The sequence below is a fragment of the Haematobia irritans genome, chromosome 1 (genome assembly GCF_050003625.1).
Source record: "Haematobia irritans isolate KBUSLIRL chromosome 1, ASM5000362v1, whole genome shotgun sequence".
NCBI lineage: Eukaryota > Metazoa > Arthropoda > Insecta > Diptera > Muscidae > Haematobia > Haematobia irritans.
Window position 1 is genome coordinate 179,936,008 of NC_134397.1, and position 24,721 is coordinate 179,960,728.

General features: G+C 28.5%; 1 protein-coding gene across 8 annotated transcripts in view; it reads right to left on the reverse strand.

Moving 5' to 3' along the window:
- The window catches only part of Atpalpha (sodium/potassium-transporting ATPase subunit alpha), a 206,153-nt gene that overhangs the window by 108,863 nt on the left and 72,569 nt on the right, over positions 1-24,721 (reverse strand). The window contains exons 1-3 of one of the 8 annotated variants that reach the window (XM_075292207.1): positions 7,276-7,348; positions 6,655-6,794; positions 1,031-1,096 (exon numbers count right to left, since the gene is read on the reverse strand). The exons of 4 other annotated variants lie outside the window; for them this stretch is intronic. In XM_075292207.1, the coding sequence (XP_075148322.1) occupies positions 1,031-1,042 (12 nt within the window). In that variant the 5' untranslated portion in view covers positions 1,043-1,096; positions 6,655-6,794; positions 7,276-7,348. Of the gene's footprint in view, positions 1-1,030; positions 1,097-6,654; positions 6,795-7,220; positions 7,349-24,721 lie in introns of those variants that run through there. 3 more of the 8 variants (XM_075292206.1, XM_075292208.1, XM_075292209.1) reach the window with 3 other exon arrangements.

Here is a 24,721-nt window from a genome sequence, read left to right on the forward strand (position 1 = left end):
ATTAGAAATGAAATTACAATCACGTGCCAAAGTCAATTGAATTGAATGAAAACATTTTGGAAGTTTATACAACAAATCAGAAAAACCAGTTCGCAGTTTGTAAATTTAAGTATTATAAAGTTGTAAACTGAGATGATATACAACAATAACTATAATAATAAAAAATATATATAACCTATAATGTGTATTGCAAAGACAATAAAATAAATTAAAATACTATGATATATATTGAAATGTAACTTGAAACGGAAAATGAAGCTATTATAATATCTTTGTTACAAATATTAGCAATATAAAACCACAGAAATCTGAGATAAAAAATATGTAAAAAAGAAAAAAAAAATACGATACTATATGGAATTTAATATTTTTAGTTTGATATATAAAAATAAAGTATTATTGATCGATGGAAAGATTTAAAGCTTAGGCTGTTCATATAGAAGAAATTGAACAGAAGAAAAATTCTGTCTTTAAAAAAGTCTGGTAAAAGTGGGGTAAGCTATCAGTGTTAGCCAAAAAAAGCAATTTTTATTAGCATTTATTATTGAAAACCAAATGGCCAACATCAAGCTGAGGATTATTTAAATAATAAAAGATTATTCTACTAATTTTTCAAATGAACAACTTCAAAAAAAAATTCTGCCATAAATCACAGTTTGAATTTTACTGAGTTAATTATTAACCCATTATATAAATTTTCAAATTTATCTTTTGATGAATGTAATTTAATTTAATTTTTTTATTATTTTGCTTAAATCAATAGTTCCACATTTGTTCTTTATTTTTTTTTTATTATATCTTCATTTAACGATGTACCATAAAATCTTTTTAGACATCAAATTAAATTGCTAATATTTGGCAAGAGTATGAGATAATGATAAAAAAAAAAATAAAATACATATAAGATAATAAGTAAATGGAAAATAAAAGATATAATAGCCTAGTACTTAAATGATACTACAAATGCAAAAAAAAAATAAAATAAGGAAATAAATGATTATTATTTTTTTAAACAAAATACCATACTAACCTGGTCATTCATTTCGTTTGATTTGTAGGGTTTTTAACTTTCAGACTATTCAAAAACTTAATAATACTGGAAATTTTAGGCAAAAAATATATATATATATAAAATAAAGAATGTAAAAAAGAAAAAAAAATACGAATATTATGCAATCTGAAGCACTCGTTGTGTCTGGAATGGGTATATTGGAGAGAAAATAAGTAAGTTTTGTTTTTTCTCTCCTAAGCCAGAACAAAATACACAAAAAAGAGAATAAAAAGGATTATTAGAGATTTACATCATATTTTAAAAGAGAAAATGAGAGAGAGAAATGCCACGTCATCATCATTATAAAGGCAATATAGACTAATATGCAACACAGAGAGAGAGAGAAAGGGATGGAGAAAAGTCCTCAACCTAAAGAGAGAAATAATGACAAGCTTTTCTCTTCATATAAAATTATGTTTTCTTTTAGTAATAATTTAATTTTAAACAATTTTATATTTCCTCTATTGCGATATTTTCAATATTTTAACATTTAATAAAAATCTCCAATAAATTTTCCTACATGATTACTATCGATAACTCATAAAACAACAGCTGATACGATACGTGTCAAACAATTGGCGCCATAGATTTTAAAGGCCGATGGTCATCTCTAGGGCATATATATACATTTTTACACAATACATTCAACCTTTAAATATGTCATAAAGAATACAGTTATAATCACATGTAGATATTAGGCATTCATAGTAAGAGAAAGAGAGATGGAAATGGAGAGAGAGAAAGTATACTCTTAATCATATTAAGAGTATTAAATATTGGAATTTTACTTCAAAGTTTATCAAATAGGGGGAAAAAAATCATAGATTTTTTTTAGAAATATTTATTTTATATATTTGGTTGTATTTTATTAAAGTGAATTTAAACTCTAACAAAACTAACTATCACAAAAAAAAAACTCATATTTGTTATAATCACTAAAGATTTGCATTTTTTCTCATTGGAATTTTATGTAATATACAAAGAGAGTGGGAGTGCGAGAAAATCGAAACAACTGGAAATTTTTACTATGAATACACTTTTCATTGTTACATAAACTCTGGATTTTTTATGGTATGTAATACAGTTTTTCTTTATACAAAAATATGTTTTTTTCTTTGCGAGTTTGAGAAGGAAGATAATCGAAGAATTGTAAGAAAAAAGGAAAATTCGATTTGACAATGGCATCGATCCAACAATAAAATATATAAAAAATATATTTTTAAACCTAGTGAAATATTATTAAAGTTCGCAGTGAACTTAATGTTATTTTAATTATTGGAATGAAACACAATTTTCTTAGCCCTCTAATGACCAATCCGGCCTTTAGGCTGGCTTCATTTAATAAGGAAGCTTTTAGTAAAACACACCTTAAGACAACGAAAATGGGTAAAATAAAGATACAACATAGTTTAAACTGTTCAAGAGGCTTTACAGCATATACTGAATTTTACCGTATAAATTTATCTTGTTTAGTTTTCTTGCTTTTGTGTCGTTAACATTGAAAATTTAATCAGGTGACAAAAAAATTGGGGCATTAGAGGGTTAAGCCTCCAATATAAGGAATATTTAGACTTTTATTCATGCATAAATCGGTCTTTGATATGATCTCGTACATGATGGCCTATAAATTCATGTAATCATTAGTACAGGAGGTCATATAATATGAGATAGGGTAAAATACAGAGTTATGTAGTAATTAGATTGAAAAAGGTCCACAGGGACCTTACCACATATCGGAGAGTATTACCATTTCCGGACGGGAAAAGTTTTTACCTTTAACCCCCATTTTCATGAAGCTCCGTTAGTGCTACGTTAGCTAACGAACTCTTGAACCGCATTATGAACATATCTGTCCTCTTGCGTATATATTCCGTATGCCAGTTGGGAGCTTAACTGCTGAACAATTTTCAGTTAAAGTTGACCGGAGAGAAAATATTTGCAATTTAATTTCTGTTAACTGGCAGTTAAAGCCTAACGGAGCTACATGAAAATGGCCGTAAGAAGTTTAAAATATGTCTCACAAAAATGACATATTTATTTTCAAAATGTGGCATATTTGCTTATGTATTAAAAAGAGATAAAACTGCCAATATTGTGGCAAAACACTAATACTGTCTGGAAAAAAATTTAAAAAAAGGAGTAAAATTTTATTTTTTGCAAAATAAAATTTTGGGCCAGTGAAGATCACTTTTTTTTTGGAAAAAACAGACTTTAGAAAAAACTTTCAGGAATATTGTGGAGTGTGTACTTGGGAAACTATTGAGTGTAGTTTAACATCTCTTGAAAGTCGTTTTGATCAAGATGGATAAGGCCAGAATTGGCGACTGGTTTTTATTACATATGGAACCTTTGTCCATCAACATGTTCCGCCCAGTACTATGTTCAGATGAATGCTAAAAAATCTAAGAAGAAAGTTTCTTAAATAAGATATTTCATTAGCAATAACGGTAGGTATATTACAAAATCGTTGCTGATATTTTCCGTCTAAAAATGGTCAATGATATTAGTCAACGATCACCATTTTATAGATTTTTATGAATTTTATAAATCGATTATCGATTCCTGACATTAAGCGCAACAGTAAATGTTTTACATAATGTTGTTATGAAATGAAAGAATGTCATACATTGGCAGTTATCCAATGTGATGGCTTTGGTAAAATAAAGATAAAGAATGGAACCTAGATTTAAGTGGCAGCCGGCTTTTTTTAGGTTCACTTGGACTTTTCAGTTCATTGTGATAAAGACCCAACCCAAAATCAAATTTAGACATCGAATCTTCCGTCTTCGTTTTGATATATTAAGAAAGCGATTCACGGATAGATTATAGCAGATACTGGAAATTAAGAAATCAAGTCTGTAATCAATAAGCAAACTCTTAAAAAAATATTTGATTTATTTCAATGATTCTCGACATTAATTAAAGGATCCAAATAAGCAAAACAGAATATTCGCTGGATGAATTTTTTTGTTTTCAAAACAATGTCTAGAAACGTTATTTGTGCTAAAGAGGTATACAACATTTCTGGACAGGATAGCGTGCTAGCGAAAATAATTTTCTTAAACTTAGAATAGAGATTTTAGAAATTTGTGTTATTTTGTGACCTAAGATTCCTTTGACAAAAGGAAAATTCCGAATTTTGTCCAAATGTCTCTGGAGCTATTCGAGTTTCTTTAAAAAACAAAGTAAAAAAAATCAATCTCCTTCAAATTTATACTGCATCCTATGATCAATCAATGTAGTGCGATTCTATGTTCATAATCTTGGTGAGGAATCGCATTATTATTACCAAATCGGAAAGGCGAGGCACACATCCAATATGTCCTTACAATTGTTAAGGGCTTTAAACATCGCCTTTGATTTTTTTAATAAGGAAAAATTTAGCGACAGAGTTAAAATCTGTTTTCGTCTAAAATTTCTTGTTATAGCAGGCGAAATATGAAATTATAACATGGTTCGTTAATCCATATCAGTACAATGGATTTTATTTTTATTTATTTTATTTATTTTTTTTTTTTTTGAAATATAGGATGTATTAAAAAAGTTTATTTTTCATTCCATTACAAAGCAAGAGTAGGCTTAAAAATATTACATACATTCCTGTCATTTCAAATTCTCTTTTTATCTCTTCCATTTCCCATTTTTTTTACTAAAAACTCACAAACTTCTCTTTAAAGGCTTATTATTTTACTTCCTGCAATAATATTCATATATATATTCTCTTAGAAACGGGAGCAAAACTTCATAATTCCTTTTTCTAACTCTATCGCTCTTTCCGTGTCAATCTCTTTCTGTCTCTTTTGTATTGCCATCTCTTTACTCACAAGCTTCTCCTTCAAGTCTTATTACTTTAGTTCCTTAAGTTTTCTTGATTGATTTTCTCTTCGAATCTAATGGAAGCAGGAGCAAATCTTAATGAATTATATTTCTTTTTTTATCTCACTCTTTCCCACTCGCTCTTTTTGTAGATTTCTAATTTTCTCTCTTTATTCAGGACAGGACAAAGTTCTCCTTGAAGTTTACATGGTTTTACTTTCTGCAAATCTTAATAATTCCTTTTTATATCTCTTTCCCTCTCTTTCCTTCACACTCTCTGTCAGTAGATTTTTTAATTTTCTCTCTTCATTCAGGACTCAAAAAACTTCTTCTCGAAGTTTACATTAGTTTACTTCCTGCTTTGTTGTATCTTTAAGAGAGTTTATATGTAATTCCCTTTGTTTCTTAACTCTCTTCATATTACAAGGAAAAAGAGATAATATTTTGTACATATTAAGAGTTTTATATGAATGAGAAAATATATGAAGAAGCTTTTAGCTATAAGAATATGGAAAATAAAATTTGTAGTGATTTTTACAAGAAAATTTTTGGCAAGCAGAGAGCGAGACCATGAGAGCTATAATTTTTTTTATTGAAAAAAACTATACAAAATTTATGTATTGAACAGATTTTTGATATATGTATATGTAATGTAAGTAGAATAATTTTGTCTCTTGTTAATCTAAGGAAACTATAATCAATGATTTATAGGGCATACAATGTTTAAATAAATTAACAAGAACTACACCAATTATAAGTGTATAATAGAAGGAGATTTTTTTTTTTAGAATTATGGCATGGGGGTGGTGGGAACAGAAATTTTTGATGATGAGGTGATGAGACTTTTCTTGCTCTCATTTTTGGGATTTTTGTGTGTTTTTCATCTAAATATGAAAATTGTCGTTTTTTTTTCTTTTTGATTTTCATTATATTTCAGGGCCATAGAGTATTGACAAGGCAAAGCAATGTTTTCAATGTTTATATAAAGACGTCATTGTGATTTTACAAAAAAAAATGGTTTTTATTTTGTTTTGGTTTAGTTATTGAAATATTAATGTAAATGTCAAAGAATGAAATTTAAAAAAAGAGAAAATATTTAATAAACTCAAATTTGAAAACCCCATCCAGAAAATCCTTAATTCCTTCAGATAGTTATATTCGTTGTTTTTTCTTTTTCTTCGATTTTTTTTTTTTTAACAAAAAACACTTTTTACAAAGTCTTTTGAATTTTAGTTTTCAAAATAAAATAACACTGTTTTTCTTGCAAAAAATATTTTGTTCACATTAGTTTTACACTTAAATGGCTTTATTAGATAGGAAAAAAACAACAACAACAAAAACGGAAATCATGTTCTATTAAATATCCATACGTCCACATAGACACACACATTTTACATAGGCTGTGGCCAAAGAAAGAGCAAATACAAAAATCGATTTCGAACAAGGACATCTTAAGATTTCTTAGGTGTCGTGTTTTTTGGGTTTGATTAAGAAACGAGCAACAAAATTTATGATTTTCTCAAAGTTCGTTTTATTACAATTGTTTTTTCGCTAAGTGTAGCAATGTTTGTGCGTGTGAATTTTTTCCCTCTTCTTCCTCGTTTGGAGGAAAAAAAGGAGGAGAAGGTTGGCTGGCTGGTTGGTTGAGACGAGAACGACGACTTCGTTTCTTTTCGCCTTTTTTTTTGAGTATCTATGTTTCGAGATGTGGTATCTCGGATAAGTGAGAGAGTGTATGTGATGTATGTATGTGTGTTTATGTGTATGTGCGCTGGTTCGTTGGTTACCTTTCTGTTGCACTGGTGTTACACAATTTCTCGGTTTTTATTTCGTTAGGGGTTAAAACTACCCCCTTTTTAGGAAAATTTGTTTGTTGAAACGTTTCTTTTTTCTCTAGGCAAACTTCAACACTTTTTCAACTACTTTTCTGTGAATTAGAATTAAAATTTTCGATTAGAAATTGAAAAATGCAATTTTTTTTGTAGTTTGAATCCCTTTTTTCGGGCAAGTACTAAGATCCTTAAGATTCAATATTTTTTTTGTAATTTTTTTTTCTTTTCGTTTTTTTTTCTTTCTATGTATATTTTTCACGAATTTATTTGTTTGGTTTTGCGAAATGTTTAAAAAAAACTTTTTGTTTGTCGCTTATATTTTCTTGTTAATTCATTTTTATTTTTTATTTTCTCGAGATTTTATATTTGATTTTAGTGAAATAAAACTTTAGGCGTTTGTATGTATTTATATTATATATATGGCCACATATATATATATACATATAGATAGATAGTTATAGTATTTCTTCTCTATATTTCCATATATATATGTACATATATATAATAATAATAAAAAAAACTTTGTATTGTTTAAGCAACCCGGAGACGAGAAAATTTGCTTATTCCAAGACCGACCTCTTCAGTACGGTATCAGCGCTCGACTGATATTTTTCAACGAGTTGCGAGTGCTTAAGCTTTCATCACCGCCGTACAAAATCCACCAGAGATACACTCATGTGGACAAACGCATACATAGCCATAAGCTGCAGAGCCATAAGAGACCCCCCCTCCCCCTTGGACACATAAGGCAGAACAAGAAGAAAGAACAAGTACACATATCCCACACACACACACACACACAACCATAAGTAGATACAACGAAAAAGTTATGCATACTCAAATTTCTCTTTCAAAGATTACCAACAATATAAAAAAAACCGTCCATTATTCTCCTTGCTCGTTCTCAAAGTTATATCTCTCTCCCTCTGTATTTTCTTAATAGACCCCATAATATTACTATAATGGTTTGCTCCATATAAATTGAGGAAATGTGTATAAAAAAAGGGGAGAACAAAAAGCTATAACAAAATATGGACTATTAACAAAAAGAGAGTAAACACTGTGTTCTCTGTTTTTTTTTATAATATTATGGTGAAACATTTCTCTTCACTTAGAACCTCAAGTTTCCGACTAAAACAGAGTTGCCATTTAACCAAAACAAAAAATGGATAAGATGAAAATGTTTGTATTTAATGAAAATCTTTATTACTAATGCTATATAATAATTGGAATAATTACACTCAAAGAAGAGTCTTCTTGTTTATATGTTCCTACTTCACTCAAAAAAGTGAACCCTATATTTCTCTAAAGCCGATTTAACTCTCTTTTAGTTCATGGAATTATTACATTTTAAGAAAGTTTCCATGTCTTTAATATTTTTGTGCGTACGTTAGTTTAATTAAACACTAAAACAGAGGAAAAAATTATACACAAATTAAGCATAACGAATAACTAAAATCGTGTCTCCCACAAAATAGTTCAGAATTTCTTAAATTTTGTACATTTTACCAATAATGCGCCCATCTTGAACTTCTTTGGGCTTTAAAGACATTCTTGCAATTTTGAACTCCAATTTTTTCCTTCAAACTATAAAATTTTCTTTAACAAGTGAAAAAAATTAGTTATGTCCAATAAATTTTCTGGAATTTGTCGAAAAATATCTACTTATTTTTGTGATATCGGCGTGATGTCAGCGTTTGTAATACTGTTTAGTTAAAATTTTGTAAAAATATCCAAAATTTTCTAAAATTAACCAAAATTTTTCTTTCTGGTGGGTTCACTGTTTTTTTTTTTAGTGTTTTTACTTTGTCTAAAATTTCATTCAAGAGCAAAGTATAATAGCTTTGGTTCTAGTTTCAAATAAAGGGATGAGGGTGTGGAAATCTAAAAATATTAGAAGTAATTTTTTTATTTTCTCCATAGCTCCATAAAAAACGGCGATGAGAGGCTAATAAATAAGTCCATTCATTATAAAAATAAGTTTTCGTATAATTGCTTCCACATAGTCTTGAACGCTCTGGTTCACTTAAGACTATTCTGTACATTGAGATACCACAGCGGTGAGTGAGTGCTTCCCAAATGAAAAATTCGGTATTTTGGTACTTTTTAGTACTTTTTAATATACCAAAGTACCGCAGTAACTCCACGAGCTAAACTGTACTTTTTATGAAACTACAATAAGATCAAAGCCAATTTTACTTATGGCGTTTTCTTTTCTTGTAAAATATGCGCACTTTTTCCCCATTTAGTTTCGTATGCCTGTTACATCATAGTCTTTAAGGCTCTAGATCATTTCAATATTCCAAAGTACCACACTTTTTATGAAACTACTATCAATTTTACATAGTTTTCTTGTAAAATATTCAGACTTTTTTGTATTTTGCCAGGATTCCTTTGTAAAAAAAAAAACAGGCAGCAGTTCGAAAAGGTTTCGAATTCTGTTCTCAAAGTGGCAGTTTGAATACATTTTCAGCAAAGAGAGTGCTGTGATTGCCCTAAAAGGCAGAGTTGCAATCATATGTTTATTTGTGGCTAACCACCATATATAATTATTTTTGTGGTCATATATTTTAACATTAATAGAACTAGTACGTTTTCCTGCAATATTTAAATTACGTTTTATTATTTTAATAAAAAAAATAAAAACACAAATGTTATAAAATTAAAATATCATTTGGTAGAAAAATATTTTTTTGTGTGTTAATTGTATTACTTTAAAAAATCTCTTTTATCTTCCCAGTTATTGCTAGAGTACTTTATTGTGTTCATTTCATTACATTATAAACCTCATTTTTCGTCCCTGTTGCTGGACAAGATCGTTTTTATAGCCGATTCTGAACAGTTACATTACTTTGAAATCATTTAGAGAAAATCTAAGGCTCTTGTAATCACAGAAAAATCACGGCTGAAAAACTATTTGATGTTCATCCCAAACTGGGATTTTTCGCATGACCTTTTGTACACTAAGGCATTTTCTTTTTTGAGAAACGAAAGTCTATACAAACACAATTTTCTTTTGATGTAAAAAATTTTTCTTTGCACTCCGGAATACTGTGTTGGTTGGCGGAGTTTCGCTACATTAAAATCTCTTCAAATCTCTTAGAGGGAAATTGAAAATTCTTTTATCTTAAAATAACTTAACAAATACCATAGACAGGTTGGCTGATAAGTCCCCGGTCTAACAAAGAAAAACCCATTTTTTTGTCAAAATTCGTTTTTATTATTCAACATAGTTCCCTTCAAGAGCGATACAACGATTTTAACGACCTTCCAATTTTTTGATACCATTTTGGTAGTACTCCTTCGGTTTTGCCTCAAAATAGGCCTCAGTTTCGGCGATAACCTCTTCATTGCAGCCAAATTTTTTCCCTGCGTGCAACCTTTTGAGGTCTGAGAACAAGAAAAAGTCGCTGGGGGCCAAATCTGGAGAATACGGTGGGTGGGGAAGCAATTCGAAGCCCAATTCATGAATTTTTGCCATCGTTTTCAATGACTTGTGGCACGGTGCGTTGTCTTGGTGGAACAACACTTTTTTCTTCTTCAATGGGGCCATTTTGCCGCGATTTCGACCTTCAAACGCTCCAATAACGCCATATAATAGTCACTGTTGATGGTTTTTCCCATCTCAAGATAATCGCAAAAAATTATTCCATGCGCATCCCAAAAAACAGAGGCCATTACTTTGCCAGCGAACTTTTCAGTCTTTCCACGCTTCGGAGACGGTTCACCGGTCGCTGTCCACTCAGCCGACTGTCGATTGGACTCGGGAGTGTAGTGATGGAGCTATGTTTCATCCATTGTCACATATCGACGGAAAAACTCGGGTGTATTACGAGTTAACAGCTGCAAACACCGCTCAGAATCATCAACACGTTGTTGGTTTTGGTCAAATGTGAGCTCGCGAGGCACCCATTTTGCACAGAGCTTCCGCATATCCAAATATTGATGAATGATATGACCAACACGTTCCTTTGATATCTTTAAGGCCTCTGCTATCTCGATCAACTTCATTTTACGATCATTCAAAATCATTTTGTGTATTTTTTTGATGTTTTCGTCGGTAACCACCTCTTTCGGGCGTCCACTGCGTTCACCGTCCTCCGTGCTCATTTCACCACGCTTGAATTTTGCATACGAATCAATTATTGTTGATTTCCCTGGGGCAGAGTCCGGAAACTCATTACCAAGCCAAGTTTTTGCTTCCACCGTATTTTTTCCCTTCAGAAAACAGTATTTTATCAAAACACGAAATTGCTTTTTTTCCATTTTTTTCACAATAACAAAAGTTGCTTCACAAAAGACGCTCTATCTCACAAACTAATTGACTTACAGACGTCAAATTTTGACACGAATCACTTAAGGTTGGCACTATATAAAAATAATATGTATTTAATACTAGCGACGCCATCTATGTGTCAGACCGGGGACTTATCAGCCAACCTGTTAGTTTTTATTCAACTCTAGTGGTTAAAATTAAAAAATCACTCTATATTGACATAAAAATGATCAGAAACAAGAAAATACGACGCGTACTTGTACTTGTTCGTCGCGTAATAATGTTCTGCCTACCGCTTATCGCCATGGTTATGTTAACACACTTGAATTGGCGATTTTCCCTTGTCTCTACGACACACTTTTTTTAGTGTGGCAAATAATAATGTCGCCAAAAAAAAATGGTCGAGATTTGTTCCGAATTATTAAATTTTATAGAATAAATTATAATTTTTATATTAGTTGCTCTGGCAACCCTGTTAATAGGCTAACGTCTTTTCTAAACCGAAGAAAACTTAAAAGAGCTAAAATTTTTGAAGTGAACGAGAGCAATTGACATAGGGAGCATGAATCGAAATGAGAACTTGCCACTTCTATACACTCTATGTCACTAAACAAAAACAAAAAAAAACAAGTAAATTGCATGAAAATTTGTTAAGTGTACACATAACATGACCGACCGACCCATAAGGATAGCTAGCTAGTAGTATGAGGCAGTTGATTCCTCAATTAGCCGAAATTAACTAAGATAGATATTTACTTTTAATAGAGTAAAATATGAATTACTAATCATTTTAAGCTAAAATTTGTTTAAATTTTATCTTAACATACAAGTACAATTGACAGATACAACAAATTCCAACAATATGAATTATAAGTAATTTTTAAGTACTACAATACTTTAGATAATACCTCCCTCTCGCTGTATGTTATAAATTTTCTCCCCAAAGTGAGTGCGAAAACAATATTCTCGCACTCTCAAAAAGAAAATGCAAGAGAACATTTATAACACAAACAAGGAATATCTTTTTTCTCATTTATATTACAAAATAACAAAAATTCTAATGTCATTCATTAAAAAAAGTCGTTCTCGTAAAAAAGCATTAAAAACAATTTCATGTTAATGGAATTAATTTGCTTCTTGCCTACATTACATACAAATCCACCTTATTTTTTAATCAATCAAACGAAGAACCGTAGTCTCGACATCTTCTCCAACTACACACCCCCACCCTTATGCAAGAGAGTATAAGTCTGCTTTGATACGTGGGGGATGTGTGCGGGAGTATGTGGTGTGTGTTTACACATTTCAAATGTAAGGCACTGTGACAAGTGCCTCCAAAAACAACAACAACAAAGCTGACCGAAATACTTGCACACACGTTCCATCTGTTCAGCTCACAGTACTCGTAAAACACTCAGCTGTGTTGCGGTGGGGTCTCTGGGCCCCATTTAATAGTGAGATGTGTTACGTGTGTATGAGAGACAGAGAGGGAGAGCAGAGCAGAAAGAATGCCGAGTATATGTAAATGGCGCGCGCAAAATTTTAGTTGACCGTAAATTTTTCGATTCTCTTGTACACATGCATACACTTAGCATAGTCAATACGAATAAAGTAAAGCACAGTGATTAGAATGCTCAATTTATTTTACTAAGGTCACAAGAAAGCCAAACGTGAAGCAATGGTTTTAATGACCCTCTAGAATAAGGATATTAATAAGGATATTTTTAGTACAGATAAAAAAGGAGTCACTGTGAAGAAAACTGACATATAAGTAATAAAGTCGGATGTGACCAACAGCATTACCTACACCGAAGCTAGATAACCCTTGAGTACGCACGGTATTGTACAACCAGAAAACAATCTTACGTCCTAAAATGACTGACCGAATTCTCTGAAATAAATTTTGTTGAATGTACAACATCATAAAGCAGTTTTAAAAAATATATTTTTCCGAAAATTCAATAGAACTTCTGTGTAATGTGCAAACCAATTTTGCCCAAAAAATCAAAAAATTACAAATTGGAAGCAAAATAATATTAAAAATATTATTTTGTAAAATAATATTTGAAAATGTTGAATATTATCGGGAAAATGTCCTAAAGACAGTATTGAAGCCCTGGACAGACATTACGGAACCCAATCATGGACATTTCAACAGGACTCAGCATGCGTCGGCCAAAAATGACTAAAAATGATGTTTCTCGCTTCATTTCTACCACTTCTTTTTGAGCCTGCGAATTTTGGGGAGTAAGGTTGGAACTCAAAAATAGTAAAGAGTCGATCATCTCGATTTCTATAGTAAATTTTGTCAAAATTTACTATAGAAATGAAATTTTGACAAAATTTCCTATAGAAATTAAATTTTGACAAAATTTCATATTGAAATGAAATTTTGACGAAATTTCCTATAGAAATGAACTTTTGACAAAATTTCCTATAGAAATTAAATTTTGACAAAATTTCTTATAGAACTTAAAATTTTGACAAAATTTTCTATAGAAATGAAATTCTGAAAAAATTTTCTATGGAAATGAAATTTTTAAAAAATTTCCCATAGAAATGAAAGTTTGACAAAATTTCAACTTTTGGGACAATTTTCTATAGAAATAAAATTTTGACACAATTTCCTATAGAAATGAAATTTTGTTAAAATTTCCTATAGAAATAAAATTTTGACACAATTTCCTATAAAAAAGAAATTTTGACAAAATTTCCTATAGAAATGAAATTTTGACAAAATTTCCTATAGAAATGAAATTTTGACAAAATTTCCTATAGAAATGAAATTTTGACAAAAATCCCTGTAGAAATGAAAATTAGACAAAATTTCCAATAGAAATGAAATTTTGACAAAATTTTCTATAGAAACGAAATTTTGACAAAATTTCCTATAGAGACGAAATTTTGACAAAATTTCCTATAGAGACGAAATTTTGACAAAATTTCCTATGACAAAATTTAGAAATGAAATTTGACAAAATTTCCTATAGAAATGAAATTTTGACAAAATTTCCTATAGAAATGCTTTGGATTATGCAATAAATGCGAATTGAATTGAAATTATGACAAAATTTCCTATAGAAATGAATTTTGACAAAATTCCTATTCCTATAGAAATGTAATTTTGACAAAATTTTCTATAGAAATGAAATGTTGACAAAATTTCCTATAGAAATGAAATTTTGACAAAATTTGTTATTGAAATTAAATTTTGATAAAATGAAAATTAGACAAAATTTTTAATAGAAATGAATTTTTGACAAAATTTTCTATAGAAATGAAATTTTGACAAATTTTCCTTTAGAAATGAAATTTTGAAAAAAATTCCCATAGAAATGAAATTTTGACAAAAATTTCTATAGAAATGAAATGTTGATAAAATTTCCTATAGAAATGAAATGTTGACAAAATTTCCTATAGAAATTAAATTTTTACAAAATTTGTTATTGAAATGAAATTTTGACAAAATTTCCTATAGAAAATAAATTTGACAAAATTCCTATAGAAATGCAATTTGACAAAATTTCCTATAGAAATGAAATTTTGACAAAATTTCCTATAGAAATGCTTTGGATTATGCAATAAATGCGAATTGAATTGAAATTATGACAAAATTTCCTATAGAAATGAATTTTGACAAAATTCCTATTCCTATAGAAATGTAATTTTGACAAAATTTTCTATAGAAATGAAATGTTGACAAAATTTCCTATAGAAATGAAATTTTGACAAAATTTGTTATTGAAATTAAATTTTGACAAAATGAAATTTTGACAAGATTCCTTGTAAAAATGAAAATTAGACAAAATTTTTAATAGAAATGAATTTTTGACAAAATTTTCTATAGAAATGAAATTTTGACAAATTTTCCTTTAGAAATGAAATTTTGAAAAAATTTCCCATAGAAATGAAATTTTGACAAAATTTTCTATAGAAATGAAATTTTGACAAAATTTTCTATAGAAATGAAATGTTGACAAAATTTTCTATAGAAATGAAATTTTGACAAAATTTGTTATTGAAATTAAATTTTGACAAAATTTCCTATAGAAATGAAATTTTGACAAAATTCCATGTAAAAATGAAAATTAGAGAAAATTTTTAATAGAAATGAAATTATGACAAAATTTCCTATAGAAATGAATTTTTGACAAAATTTTCTATAGAAATGTAATTTTGACAAATTTTCCTATAGAAATGAAATTTTGAAAAAAATTTAATAGAAATGAAATTTTGACAAAATTTTCTATAGAAATTAAATGTTGACAAAATTTCCTATAGCAATGAAATTTTGACAAAATTTCCTATAGAAATGCTTTGGATTATGCAATAAATGCGAATTGAATTGAAATTATGACAAAATTTCCTATAGAAATGAATTTTGACAAAATTTTCTATAGAAATGAAATGTTGACAAAATTTCCTATAGAAATGAAATTTTGACAAGATACCTTGTAAAAATGAAAATTAGACAAAATTTTTAATAGAAATGAAGTTACGACAAAATTTCCTATAGAAATGAATTTTTGACAAAATTTTCTATAGAAATGAAATTTTGACAAAATTTGTTATTGAAATTAAATTTTGACAAAATTCCCTATAGAAATGAAATTTTGACAGAATTCCCTGTAGAAATGATAATTAGACAAAATTTTTAATAGAAATGAAATTTTGACAAAATTTCCTTTAGAAATGAAATTTTGACAAAATTCCCGGCAGAAATGAAATTTTAATAAAATCTATAGAAATGAAATTATGACAAAATCTCCTATACAAATGAAATTTTGACAAAATTTTCTATAGAAATGAAATTTTGAAATTTCTTATAGAACTTCCAATTTTGAGACAATTTCCTATAGAAATAAAATTTTGACAAAATTTTATATAAAAATACAAAATTCCCTGCAGAAATGAAATTTTAATAAAATCTCCTATAGAAATGAAATTATGACAAAATCTCCTATACAAATGAAATTTTGACAACATTTTCTATAGAAATGAAATTTTGAAAAAATTTCTTATAGAACTTCCAATTTTGAGACAATTTCCTATAGAAATAAAATTTTGACAAAATTTTCTATAGACATCAAATTTTGACAAAATTTTCTATAGAAATAAAATTTTGACAAAATTTTCCATAGAAATAAAATTTTGACAAAATTTTTTATTGAAATAAAATTTTTGACAAAATTTCCTATAGAAATGAAATTTTGACAAAATTACCTTTAGAAATGAAATTTTGACAAAATTTCCTATAGAAATGAAATTTTGACAAAATTTCCTACAGAAATGAAATTTTGGCAAAATTTGTTATTGAAATTAAATTTTGACAAAATTCCCTATAGAAATGAAATTTTGACAGAATTCCCTGTAGAAACGATAATTAGACAAAATTTTTAATAGAAATGAAATTTTGACAAAATTTCCTTTAGAAATGAAATTTTGACAAAATTCCCTGTAGAAATAAAATTTTAACAAAATCTCCTATAGAAATGAAATTATGACAAAATCTCCTATAGAAATAAAATTTTGACAAAATTTTTTATAGAAATAAAATTTTGACAAAATTTTCTATAGAAATAAAATTTTGACAAAATTTTCCATAGAAATAAAATTTTGACAAAATTTTTTATTGAAATAAAATTTTTGACAAAATTTCCTATAGAAATGAAATTTTGACAAAATTCCCTTTAGAAATGAAATTTTGACAAAATGCCCTTTAGAAATGAATTTTGACAAAATTTCCTATAGAAATGAAATTTTGAGACAATTTCCTATAGAAATAAAATTTTGACAAACTTTCCTATAGAAATGAATTTTTGACAAAATTCTCTATAGAAATGAAATTTTGACACAATTTTTAATAGGAATGAAATTTTGACAAAATTTCCTATAGAAATGAAATTTTGAAAAAATTTCCTATAGAATTTAAATTTTGACAAAATTTCCTATAGAAATTAAATTTTGACAAAATTTCCCATAGAAATGAAATTTTGACAAAATTTCCTATAGAAATGAAATTTTGACAAAATTTCCTATAGAAATGAAATTTTGACAAAATTTCTTATAGAAATGAAATGTTGACTAAATTCCCTGTAGAAATTAAAATTAGACAAAATTTTTAATAGAAATGAAATTTTGACAAAATTTCTTATAGAAATGAAATTTTGACAAAATTTCTTATAGAAATGAAATGTTGACAAAATTCCCTGTAGAAATTAAAATTAGACAAAATTTTTAATAGAAATGAAATTTTGACAAAATTTCCTATAGAAATGAAATTTTGACAAAATTTCCTATAGAAATGAAATTTTGACAAAATTTCCTACAGAAATGAAATTTTGACAAATTTTCCTATAGAAATGAAATTTTGACAAATTTTCCTATAGAAATGAAATTTTGACAAAATTTTCTATATAAATGAAATTTTGACAAATTTTCCTATAGAAATTAAATTTTGAAAAAATTTCCCATAGAAATGAATTTTTGACAAAATTCAAAAAAATATAAAACCTTAAATCAATCGATTTATGATTTTGAATCTCAATCGATTACAGACCTTCGTTTCAAGGGATCTGGTTGAAAAGGTCATTTCCCCCTTATGTCACAAGATTCAAAGTAATCAACTAAAGAAAAAGTCAGTTATTTACTACCATCATCTATGCTGGAGGCCATCATATAATTAAGAAGGAAATGAATATCCTGATTTCAAATGAGCTCCTACTAGCCCTTAAGGCGGAAATAACATCAACGTGAGGGTTAGGATGGTAATAAGAATAGAATTTGACCTTGAAGTTAAGTTTTCATACACAGCGTACTATAAGGGAGAGCATTACAAAAATTGACTATGAATCAAGGATGAAGGGAAAAGATAGTAAAACGGATCAATATTTGCTTTAGAATAAGAAATATTCCAAAGTTTCTGAAAAAACGTTTTGAAAAATAAATAGAAAACTTTCTGATTAGGTAACAAAATATGTTTCCAAGCGGTAAGGTTTTCGTCCTTCCCTTTGGAATTTTTTCATTTACCCCCAAAGGAAGAGAAAGAGAGAGCGTAAATAAATTGCGAAACAAACTTCACATTACTAAACTGACACAATTGTATTATCTCGAATATGCGCATCTCTCTCTCTCTTATCTTTTAGTTCTCCTTGACGAAGAGAACAAAACTCTCATTGACTCTACTTCAAAAACAAGGATTAAGGGTGTGTTTTTTTTGGTTCGTTATATGCTCCTTAGAGGAATACATTTTTTTCTTCGGTGTTTATGCTTATGTAAAGGAATTTCTTGGTTAACTCTGCCAAGATAGACAATAAAATTTTAAATTGTTCAATTTACAAAGTCAAGTTAGATGGGGCCCATTTGGTTAGTGCTGTTTTGCTTTTTTTTTTGGCTTGCCATTTGTAAATGTTTAATAGCCGTAAACAACAAATACTTAATTATCGGTTTAATATCATGAACTTCTCTGGCCATTCCGTTCCGATAGTCAAAATTAAAAGGGGCGAACAAAAAAGGATGACGTCACACTGCGTCAATAATGATGTCAATCACAGGCCCAAAACACAAACAACCGATACCGAAAAATCCACCAAAACCACCACAGCACATTACTACAAAAAGCTACAACTACAACAACATCTACACTAGCAAGACACTTGCAATACTCACTTGTGCTCACTTAACTTGGCTCATTTGTTAGTGATTTTGATATAAAACGAATATAAATCAAAATCATATCTGCTTTATTTTTTCCTTGAGTGAAATCTATGAAGTGGATGGATGAATGACTGGATAGATTGATAGAGTGAAAAGGGGGTGTGGGGGAGCGCAGAGGTGATGGAATAGGAGGGACATGATAACAATAAAGGCCAAACATGGTCTGACGCTTGTTCAATTAATTTGCTACTGCCGTCGTCACAACATAAATTAATGGCCTTACGCTCTAAGGCAAAAAGGAATTCTCTATTTGTTATAATCCTTAAAACTAGGTCTAGCCTATATTTATTGATTTTTTTTATAATTAATCCAAAGATTAATTTTAATTCGATATATGATATCTGTATCTTTAACGTTGCTTCTCAAAAACAAATTCCCCATCCTTAGCGGTATCAAAATACTTATATACCAAAGAAATGTTTTTCTATGAGTGTGAAAAATAAATTAAATTTTCACTAAACTCCCAATGCACTTTTCGGAAGAGGTAGAGGTAGAGCAAGCAGCTAAGTAGTTGTACATATTGTTGACTGTCGCCAGTATTCTCATTATCATAGATTTCCCATATTCTAGGTCATTTGGCCGTTTGTCATCAAAACTATTCCTTGGTGGAACATATAAAAAGGACATAAAAACGATAAAACCAACAACAACAAAAAAAAAACAACGAAGAAATAGCAAATGACGAAATTTTACTTTTGCCAAATGCCAAAACAATGCCATTTATATGAATAACTGGGGCTGCTCCTTTTTTACCCCCAATACCGGTCATCACTTCAATATTCTGCCATGGCAACATTCCGAATACATTAAAATAAATTTCCAGTAGTTGGTACGTTGAGGCCTTGATTTAATGGTATATTTTTTCTATAGTAAAAAAAATGTCGACGAAATTTTCTGTACAAATGAAATTTTGACAAAATTTTCTATAGAAATAAAATTTTGAGAAAACTTCCAATAGAAATGAAATTTTGACAAAATTTTTTATTGAAATGTCATTTTGACAAAATTTTCTAAAGAAATTAAATTTTGCTAAAAATTTCCTACAAAAATGATATTTTGACACATTTTCCTATAGAAATGAAATTTTGACAAAATTTCCTATAGAAATGAAATGTTGGCAAAATTTCCTATATAAATGAAATTTTGACAAAATTTCCTATAGAAATGAAATTTTGACAACATTTCCTATGGAAATGACATTTTGACAAAATTTCCTAGACATGAAATTTTGCTAAAAATGTCCTATAGAAATAAAATTTTAACAAACTTTTCTATAGAAATTAAATTTTGACAAAATTTCCTAGAGAAATTAAATTTTGTTAAAAATTACAAATTTTCATATAGAAATAAAATTTTGACAACGTTTGCTATAGAAACGAAATTTTGACAAAATTTCCTTTAGAAATAAAATTTTGACAACATTTGCTATAGAAATGAAATTTTGACAAAATTTCCTAAAGAAATGAAATTTTGTTAAAAATGTCCTATAGAAATGAAATTTTGACAAAATTTTCTATAGAAATGAAATTTTGGCAAAATTTCCTATAGAAATGAAATTTTGGCAAAATTTCCTATAGAATTGAAATTTTAACAAAATTTCCTATAGAATTGAAATTTTAACAAAACTTTCTATAGAAATGAAATTTTGACAAAATTTCCTATGGAAATGAAATTTTAAAAAATTTTCTAAAGAACTGAAAGTTTCATAAAAATGTCCTATAGAAATAAAATTTTAACAAAATTTTCCTAGAAATGAAATTTTGACAAAATTTCCCAGAGAAATTAAATTTTGTTAAAAATGACAAAATTTCCTATAACATAGAAATTAAATTTTGACAAAATTTCCTATAGAAATGACATTTTGACAAAATTTCCTAAAGAAATGAAATTGTGTCAAAATTTCCTAAAGAAATAAAATTTTGACAACATTTCCTGTAGAAACGAAATTTTGACAACATTTCCTATAGAAATGAAATTTTGACAAAATTTCCTAAAGAAATGAGATGTTGACAAAATTTCCTAAAGAAATGAAATTTTTACAAAATTTCCTAAAGAAATGTAATTTTGACAAAATTTCCTATAGAAATGAAATTTTGGCAAAATTTCCTATAGAATTGAAATTTTAACAAAATTTCCTATAGAAATGAAATTTTGACAAAATTTTCTATAGAAATGAAATTTTGACAAAAATTCCTATGGAAATGAAATTTTACAAAATTTTCTAAAGAAATGAAAGTTTGATAAAAAGTGTCCTATAGAAATAAAATTTTAACAAAATTTTCCATAGAAATGAAATTTTGACAAAATTTCCTAGAGAAATGAAATCTTGACAAAACTGCTTATGGAGATGAAATTTTGACAAAATTTCCTAAAGAAATGAAATTTTGGCACAATTTCCTATATAAATGAAATTTTGACAAAATTTCCTATGGAGATGAAATATTGACAAAATTTCTTATGGAGATGAAATTTTGACACAATTTCCTATCGAAATGACATTTTGACAAAATTTCCTACAGAAATGAAGGGAGCCACCGTGGTGCAATGGTTGGCATGCCCGCCTTGCATACACAAGGACGTGGGTTCGATTCCTGCTTCGATCGAACACCAAAAAGTTTTTCAGCGGTGGATTATCCCACCTCAGTAATGCTGGTGACGTTTCCGAGGGTTTCAAAGCTTCTCTAAGTGGTTTCACTGCAATGTGGAACGCCGTTCGGACTCGGCTATAAAAAGGAGGTCCCTTGTCATTGAGCTTAACATGGAATCGGGCAGCACTCAGTGATAAGATAGAAGTTCACCAAAGTGGTATCACAATGGACTGAATAGTCTAAGTGAGCCGGATACATCGGGCTACCACCTAACCTAACCTAACCTACAGAAATGAAACTTTGACCAAACTTTTTTATTGAAATGAAATTTTGACAAAATTTCCCATGAAATCAAATTTTGATAAAATTTCCTAAAGAAATGAAATTTTGACAAAATTTCTTAAAAAAATGAAATTTTGCTAAAAATGTCCTATGGAAATGAAATTTTGACAAAAATTTCCCATAGAAATGAAATTTTGACAAAATTTCCTATAGAAATGGAATTTTGTAATAAAATTTTGAAAAAATTTCCTAAAGAAATGAAATTTTGACACAATTTCCTATATAAATGAAATTTTGACAAAATTTCCTATGGAGATGAAATTTTGACAAAATTTCCTATGGAGATGAAATATTGACAAAATTTCCTATAGAAATGAAATTTTGACGAAATTTCCTATAGAAATGAAATTTTGACAAAATTTCCTATAGAAATGAAATTTTGACAAAATTTCCTATAGAAATGAAATTTTGACAAAATTTCCTATAGAAATGAAATCTTGACAAAATTGCTTATGGAGCTGAAATTTTGACAAAATTTCCTAAAGAAATGAAATTTTGGCACAATTTCCTATATAAATGAAATTTTGACAAAATTTCCTATGGAGATGAAATTTTGACAAAATTTCCTATGGAGATAAAATATTGACAAAATTTCCTATAGAAATGAAATTTTGACAAAATTTCCTATAGAAATGAAATTTTGACAAAATTTCCTATAGAAATGAAATTTTGACAAAATTTCCTATAGAAATGAAATTTTGACAAAATTTCCTATAGAAATGAAATCTTGACAAATTTTCCTATAGAAATGAAATTTTGACAAAATTGCTTATGGAGATGAAATTTTGACAAAATTTCCTAAAGAAATGAAATTTTAACGCAATTTCCTATATAAATTAAATTTTGACAAAATTTCCTATATAAATGAAATTTTGACAAAATTCCCTATATAAATGAAATTTTGTCAAAATTCCCTATATAAATGAAATTTTGACAAAATTTCCTATGGAGATGAAATATTGACAAAATTTCCTATAGAAATGAAATTGACAAAATTTCCTATAGAAATTAAATTTTGACAAAATTTCCTAACGAAATGAAATTTTGACCAAATATCCTATAGAAATGAAATTTTGAACAAATTTCCTATAGAAATAAAATTTCGACGAAATTTCCTATAGAAAATAATTTTTAACAAAATTCCCTATAGAAATACAAATCTCGCCGAAATTTTCTATGAAATACAAATTTTGACGAAATTTTCTACAGAAATACAAATTTTGACGAAATTTTCTACAGAAATAAAATGTCGACGAAATTTTCTATAGAAATAAAATTTCGACAACATTTTCTATAGAAATAAAATTTCGACGAAATTTTCTATAGAAATAAAACTTTCGACGAGAATTTCTATAGAAATACAAATTTTGACGAAATTTTTTATAGAAATAAAATTTCGACGAAATTTTCTATAAAAACCAAAATCTCGCCGAAATTTTCTATAGAAATACAAATTTTGACGAAATTTTCTACGGAAATAAAATGTCGAATAGAAATAAAATTTCGACGAACATTTTTTGGAAATACAAATTTCGACAAGAATTTCTAAAGAAATACAAATTTCGACGAAATTTTCTACAAAAATAAAATTTCGACGAAATTTTCTATAGAAATAAAATTTCGACGAAACTTTCTATAGAAATCAAATTTCGACGAAATTTTCTATAGAAATAAAATTTCGACGAAACTTTCTATAGAAATACAAATTTCGACGAAATTTTCTATGGAATTAAGATTTCGACGGAATTTTCCATAAAAACCGAAATTTCGACGGAATCTTCTTTAGAAACAAAAATTGTGACAAAATTTTCTATAGAAATAAAATGTAGACGAAATTGCTTATGGGAAATAAAATGTGGATCAATTTAACAGGAGCCCTCCTCTAGTGCACAATGTAAGGCCTAAATATGTACCCCCAAAGTTAGTTGCGTCTAGGACTTTCAAATGGGTGGGTTATTGGTGGAATTCCGAAACGACACACTTAGCTTTTGTTGCAAATTTTTTGAGTGCAAATTCTTGGCGTCGTGGGCCAAAGAAAATCTTACATAAGGATTTCTTTCCTTTAGTTGTTAGACTAAACAACGATGCCTGTTGTGTTTCTTTGGCTTTCATGTTAGGGAGGAATGCCAAAGCATACCATGCTTCTTATTCTTCTTGGGTGTTTAGAATAACATGACCCAAATGTTTTGTTGAGCTGACACTAATGTAAGCGAAGGCTACGTGTTCAGCTATGTCATGAACTGTAGTTGATGGATGTTAGGAGCTGTATTATGTAAAAATTGCATTTGAAAGTTTCTTTTTGCATTGGACACAGCCAATTATTCCAACCAACAAAATAATTGGCAAATGGAAATGTTGCACAATTTGGCACACAAGTGATATCAGTCAAATTAATATGTTGAATTAAAATTTTCCAATAGAAAACCTTATTCAGCCAGGCTGAATTAAAGTTTTCCTATAGAAAACCTTATTCAGCCAGGCTGAATTAAGGTCTTCTTATAGAAAATTCTATTCAGCTAGCCTGAATTAATGTTTTCTTATAGAAAATTCTATTCAGCTTGGATGAATTAAAGTTTTCCTATAGAAAACCTTTTTCAGCCAGGCTGAATTAAAGTTTTCCTATAGAAAACCTTATTCAGCCAGGCTGAATTAAAGTTTTCCTATAGAAAACCCTATTCAGCAATGTCGAATTAAAGTTTTCCTATAGAAAACCTTATTCAGCCATGCTGAATTAAAGTTTTCCTATAGAAAACCTTATGCAGCTAGGCTGAATTAATGTTTATTTATAGAAAACTCTATTCAGTTAGGCCGAATTAAAGTTTTTCTAAAAAACCCCTTATTCCGGCAGGCTGAGTTACAGTTTTCCTATAGAAACCCTTATTCAGCCGGGCTGAATTAAAGTATTCCTATAGAAAACCTAATTCAGCCAGGCTGAATTAAAGTTTTCTTGTAGAAACCCTTATTCAGCCAGGCTGAGTTAAAGTTTTCCTATAGAAAACCTCATGCATACAGACTCAATTAAAGTTTTCCTATAGAAAACCCTATTCAGACAGGCTGAATTAAAGTTTTCCTATAGAAAACCTTATTCAGCCAGGCTGAA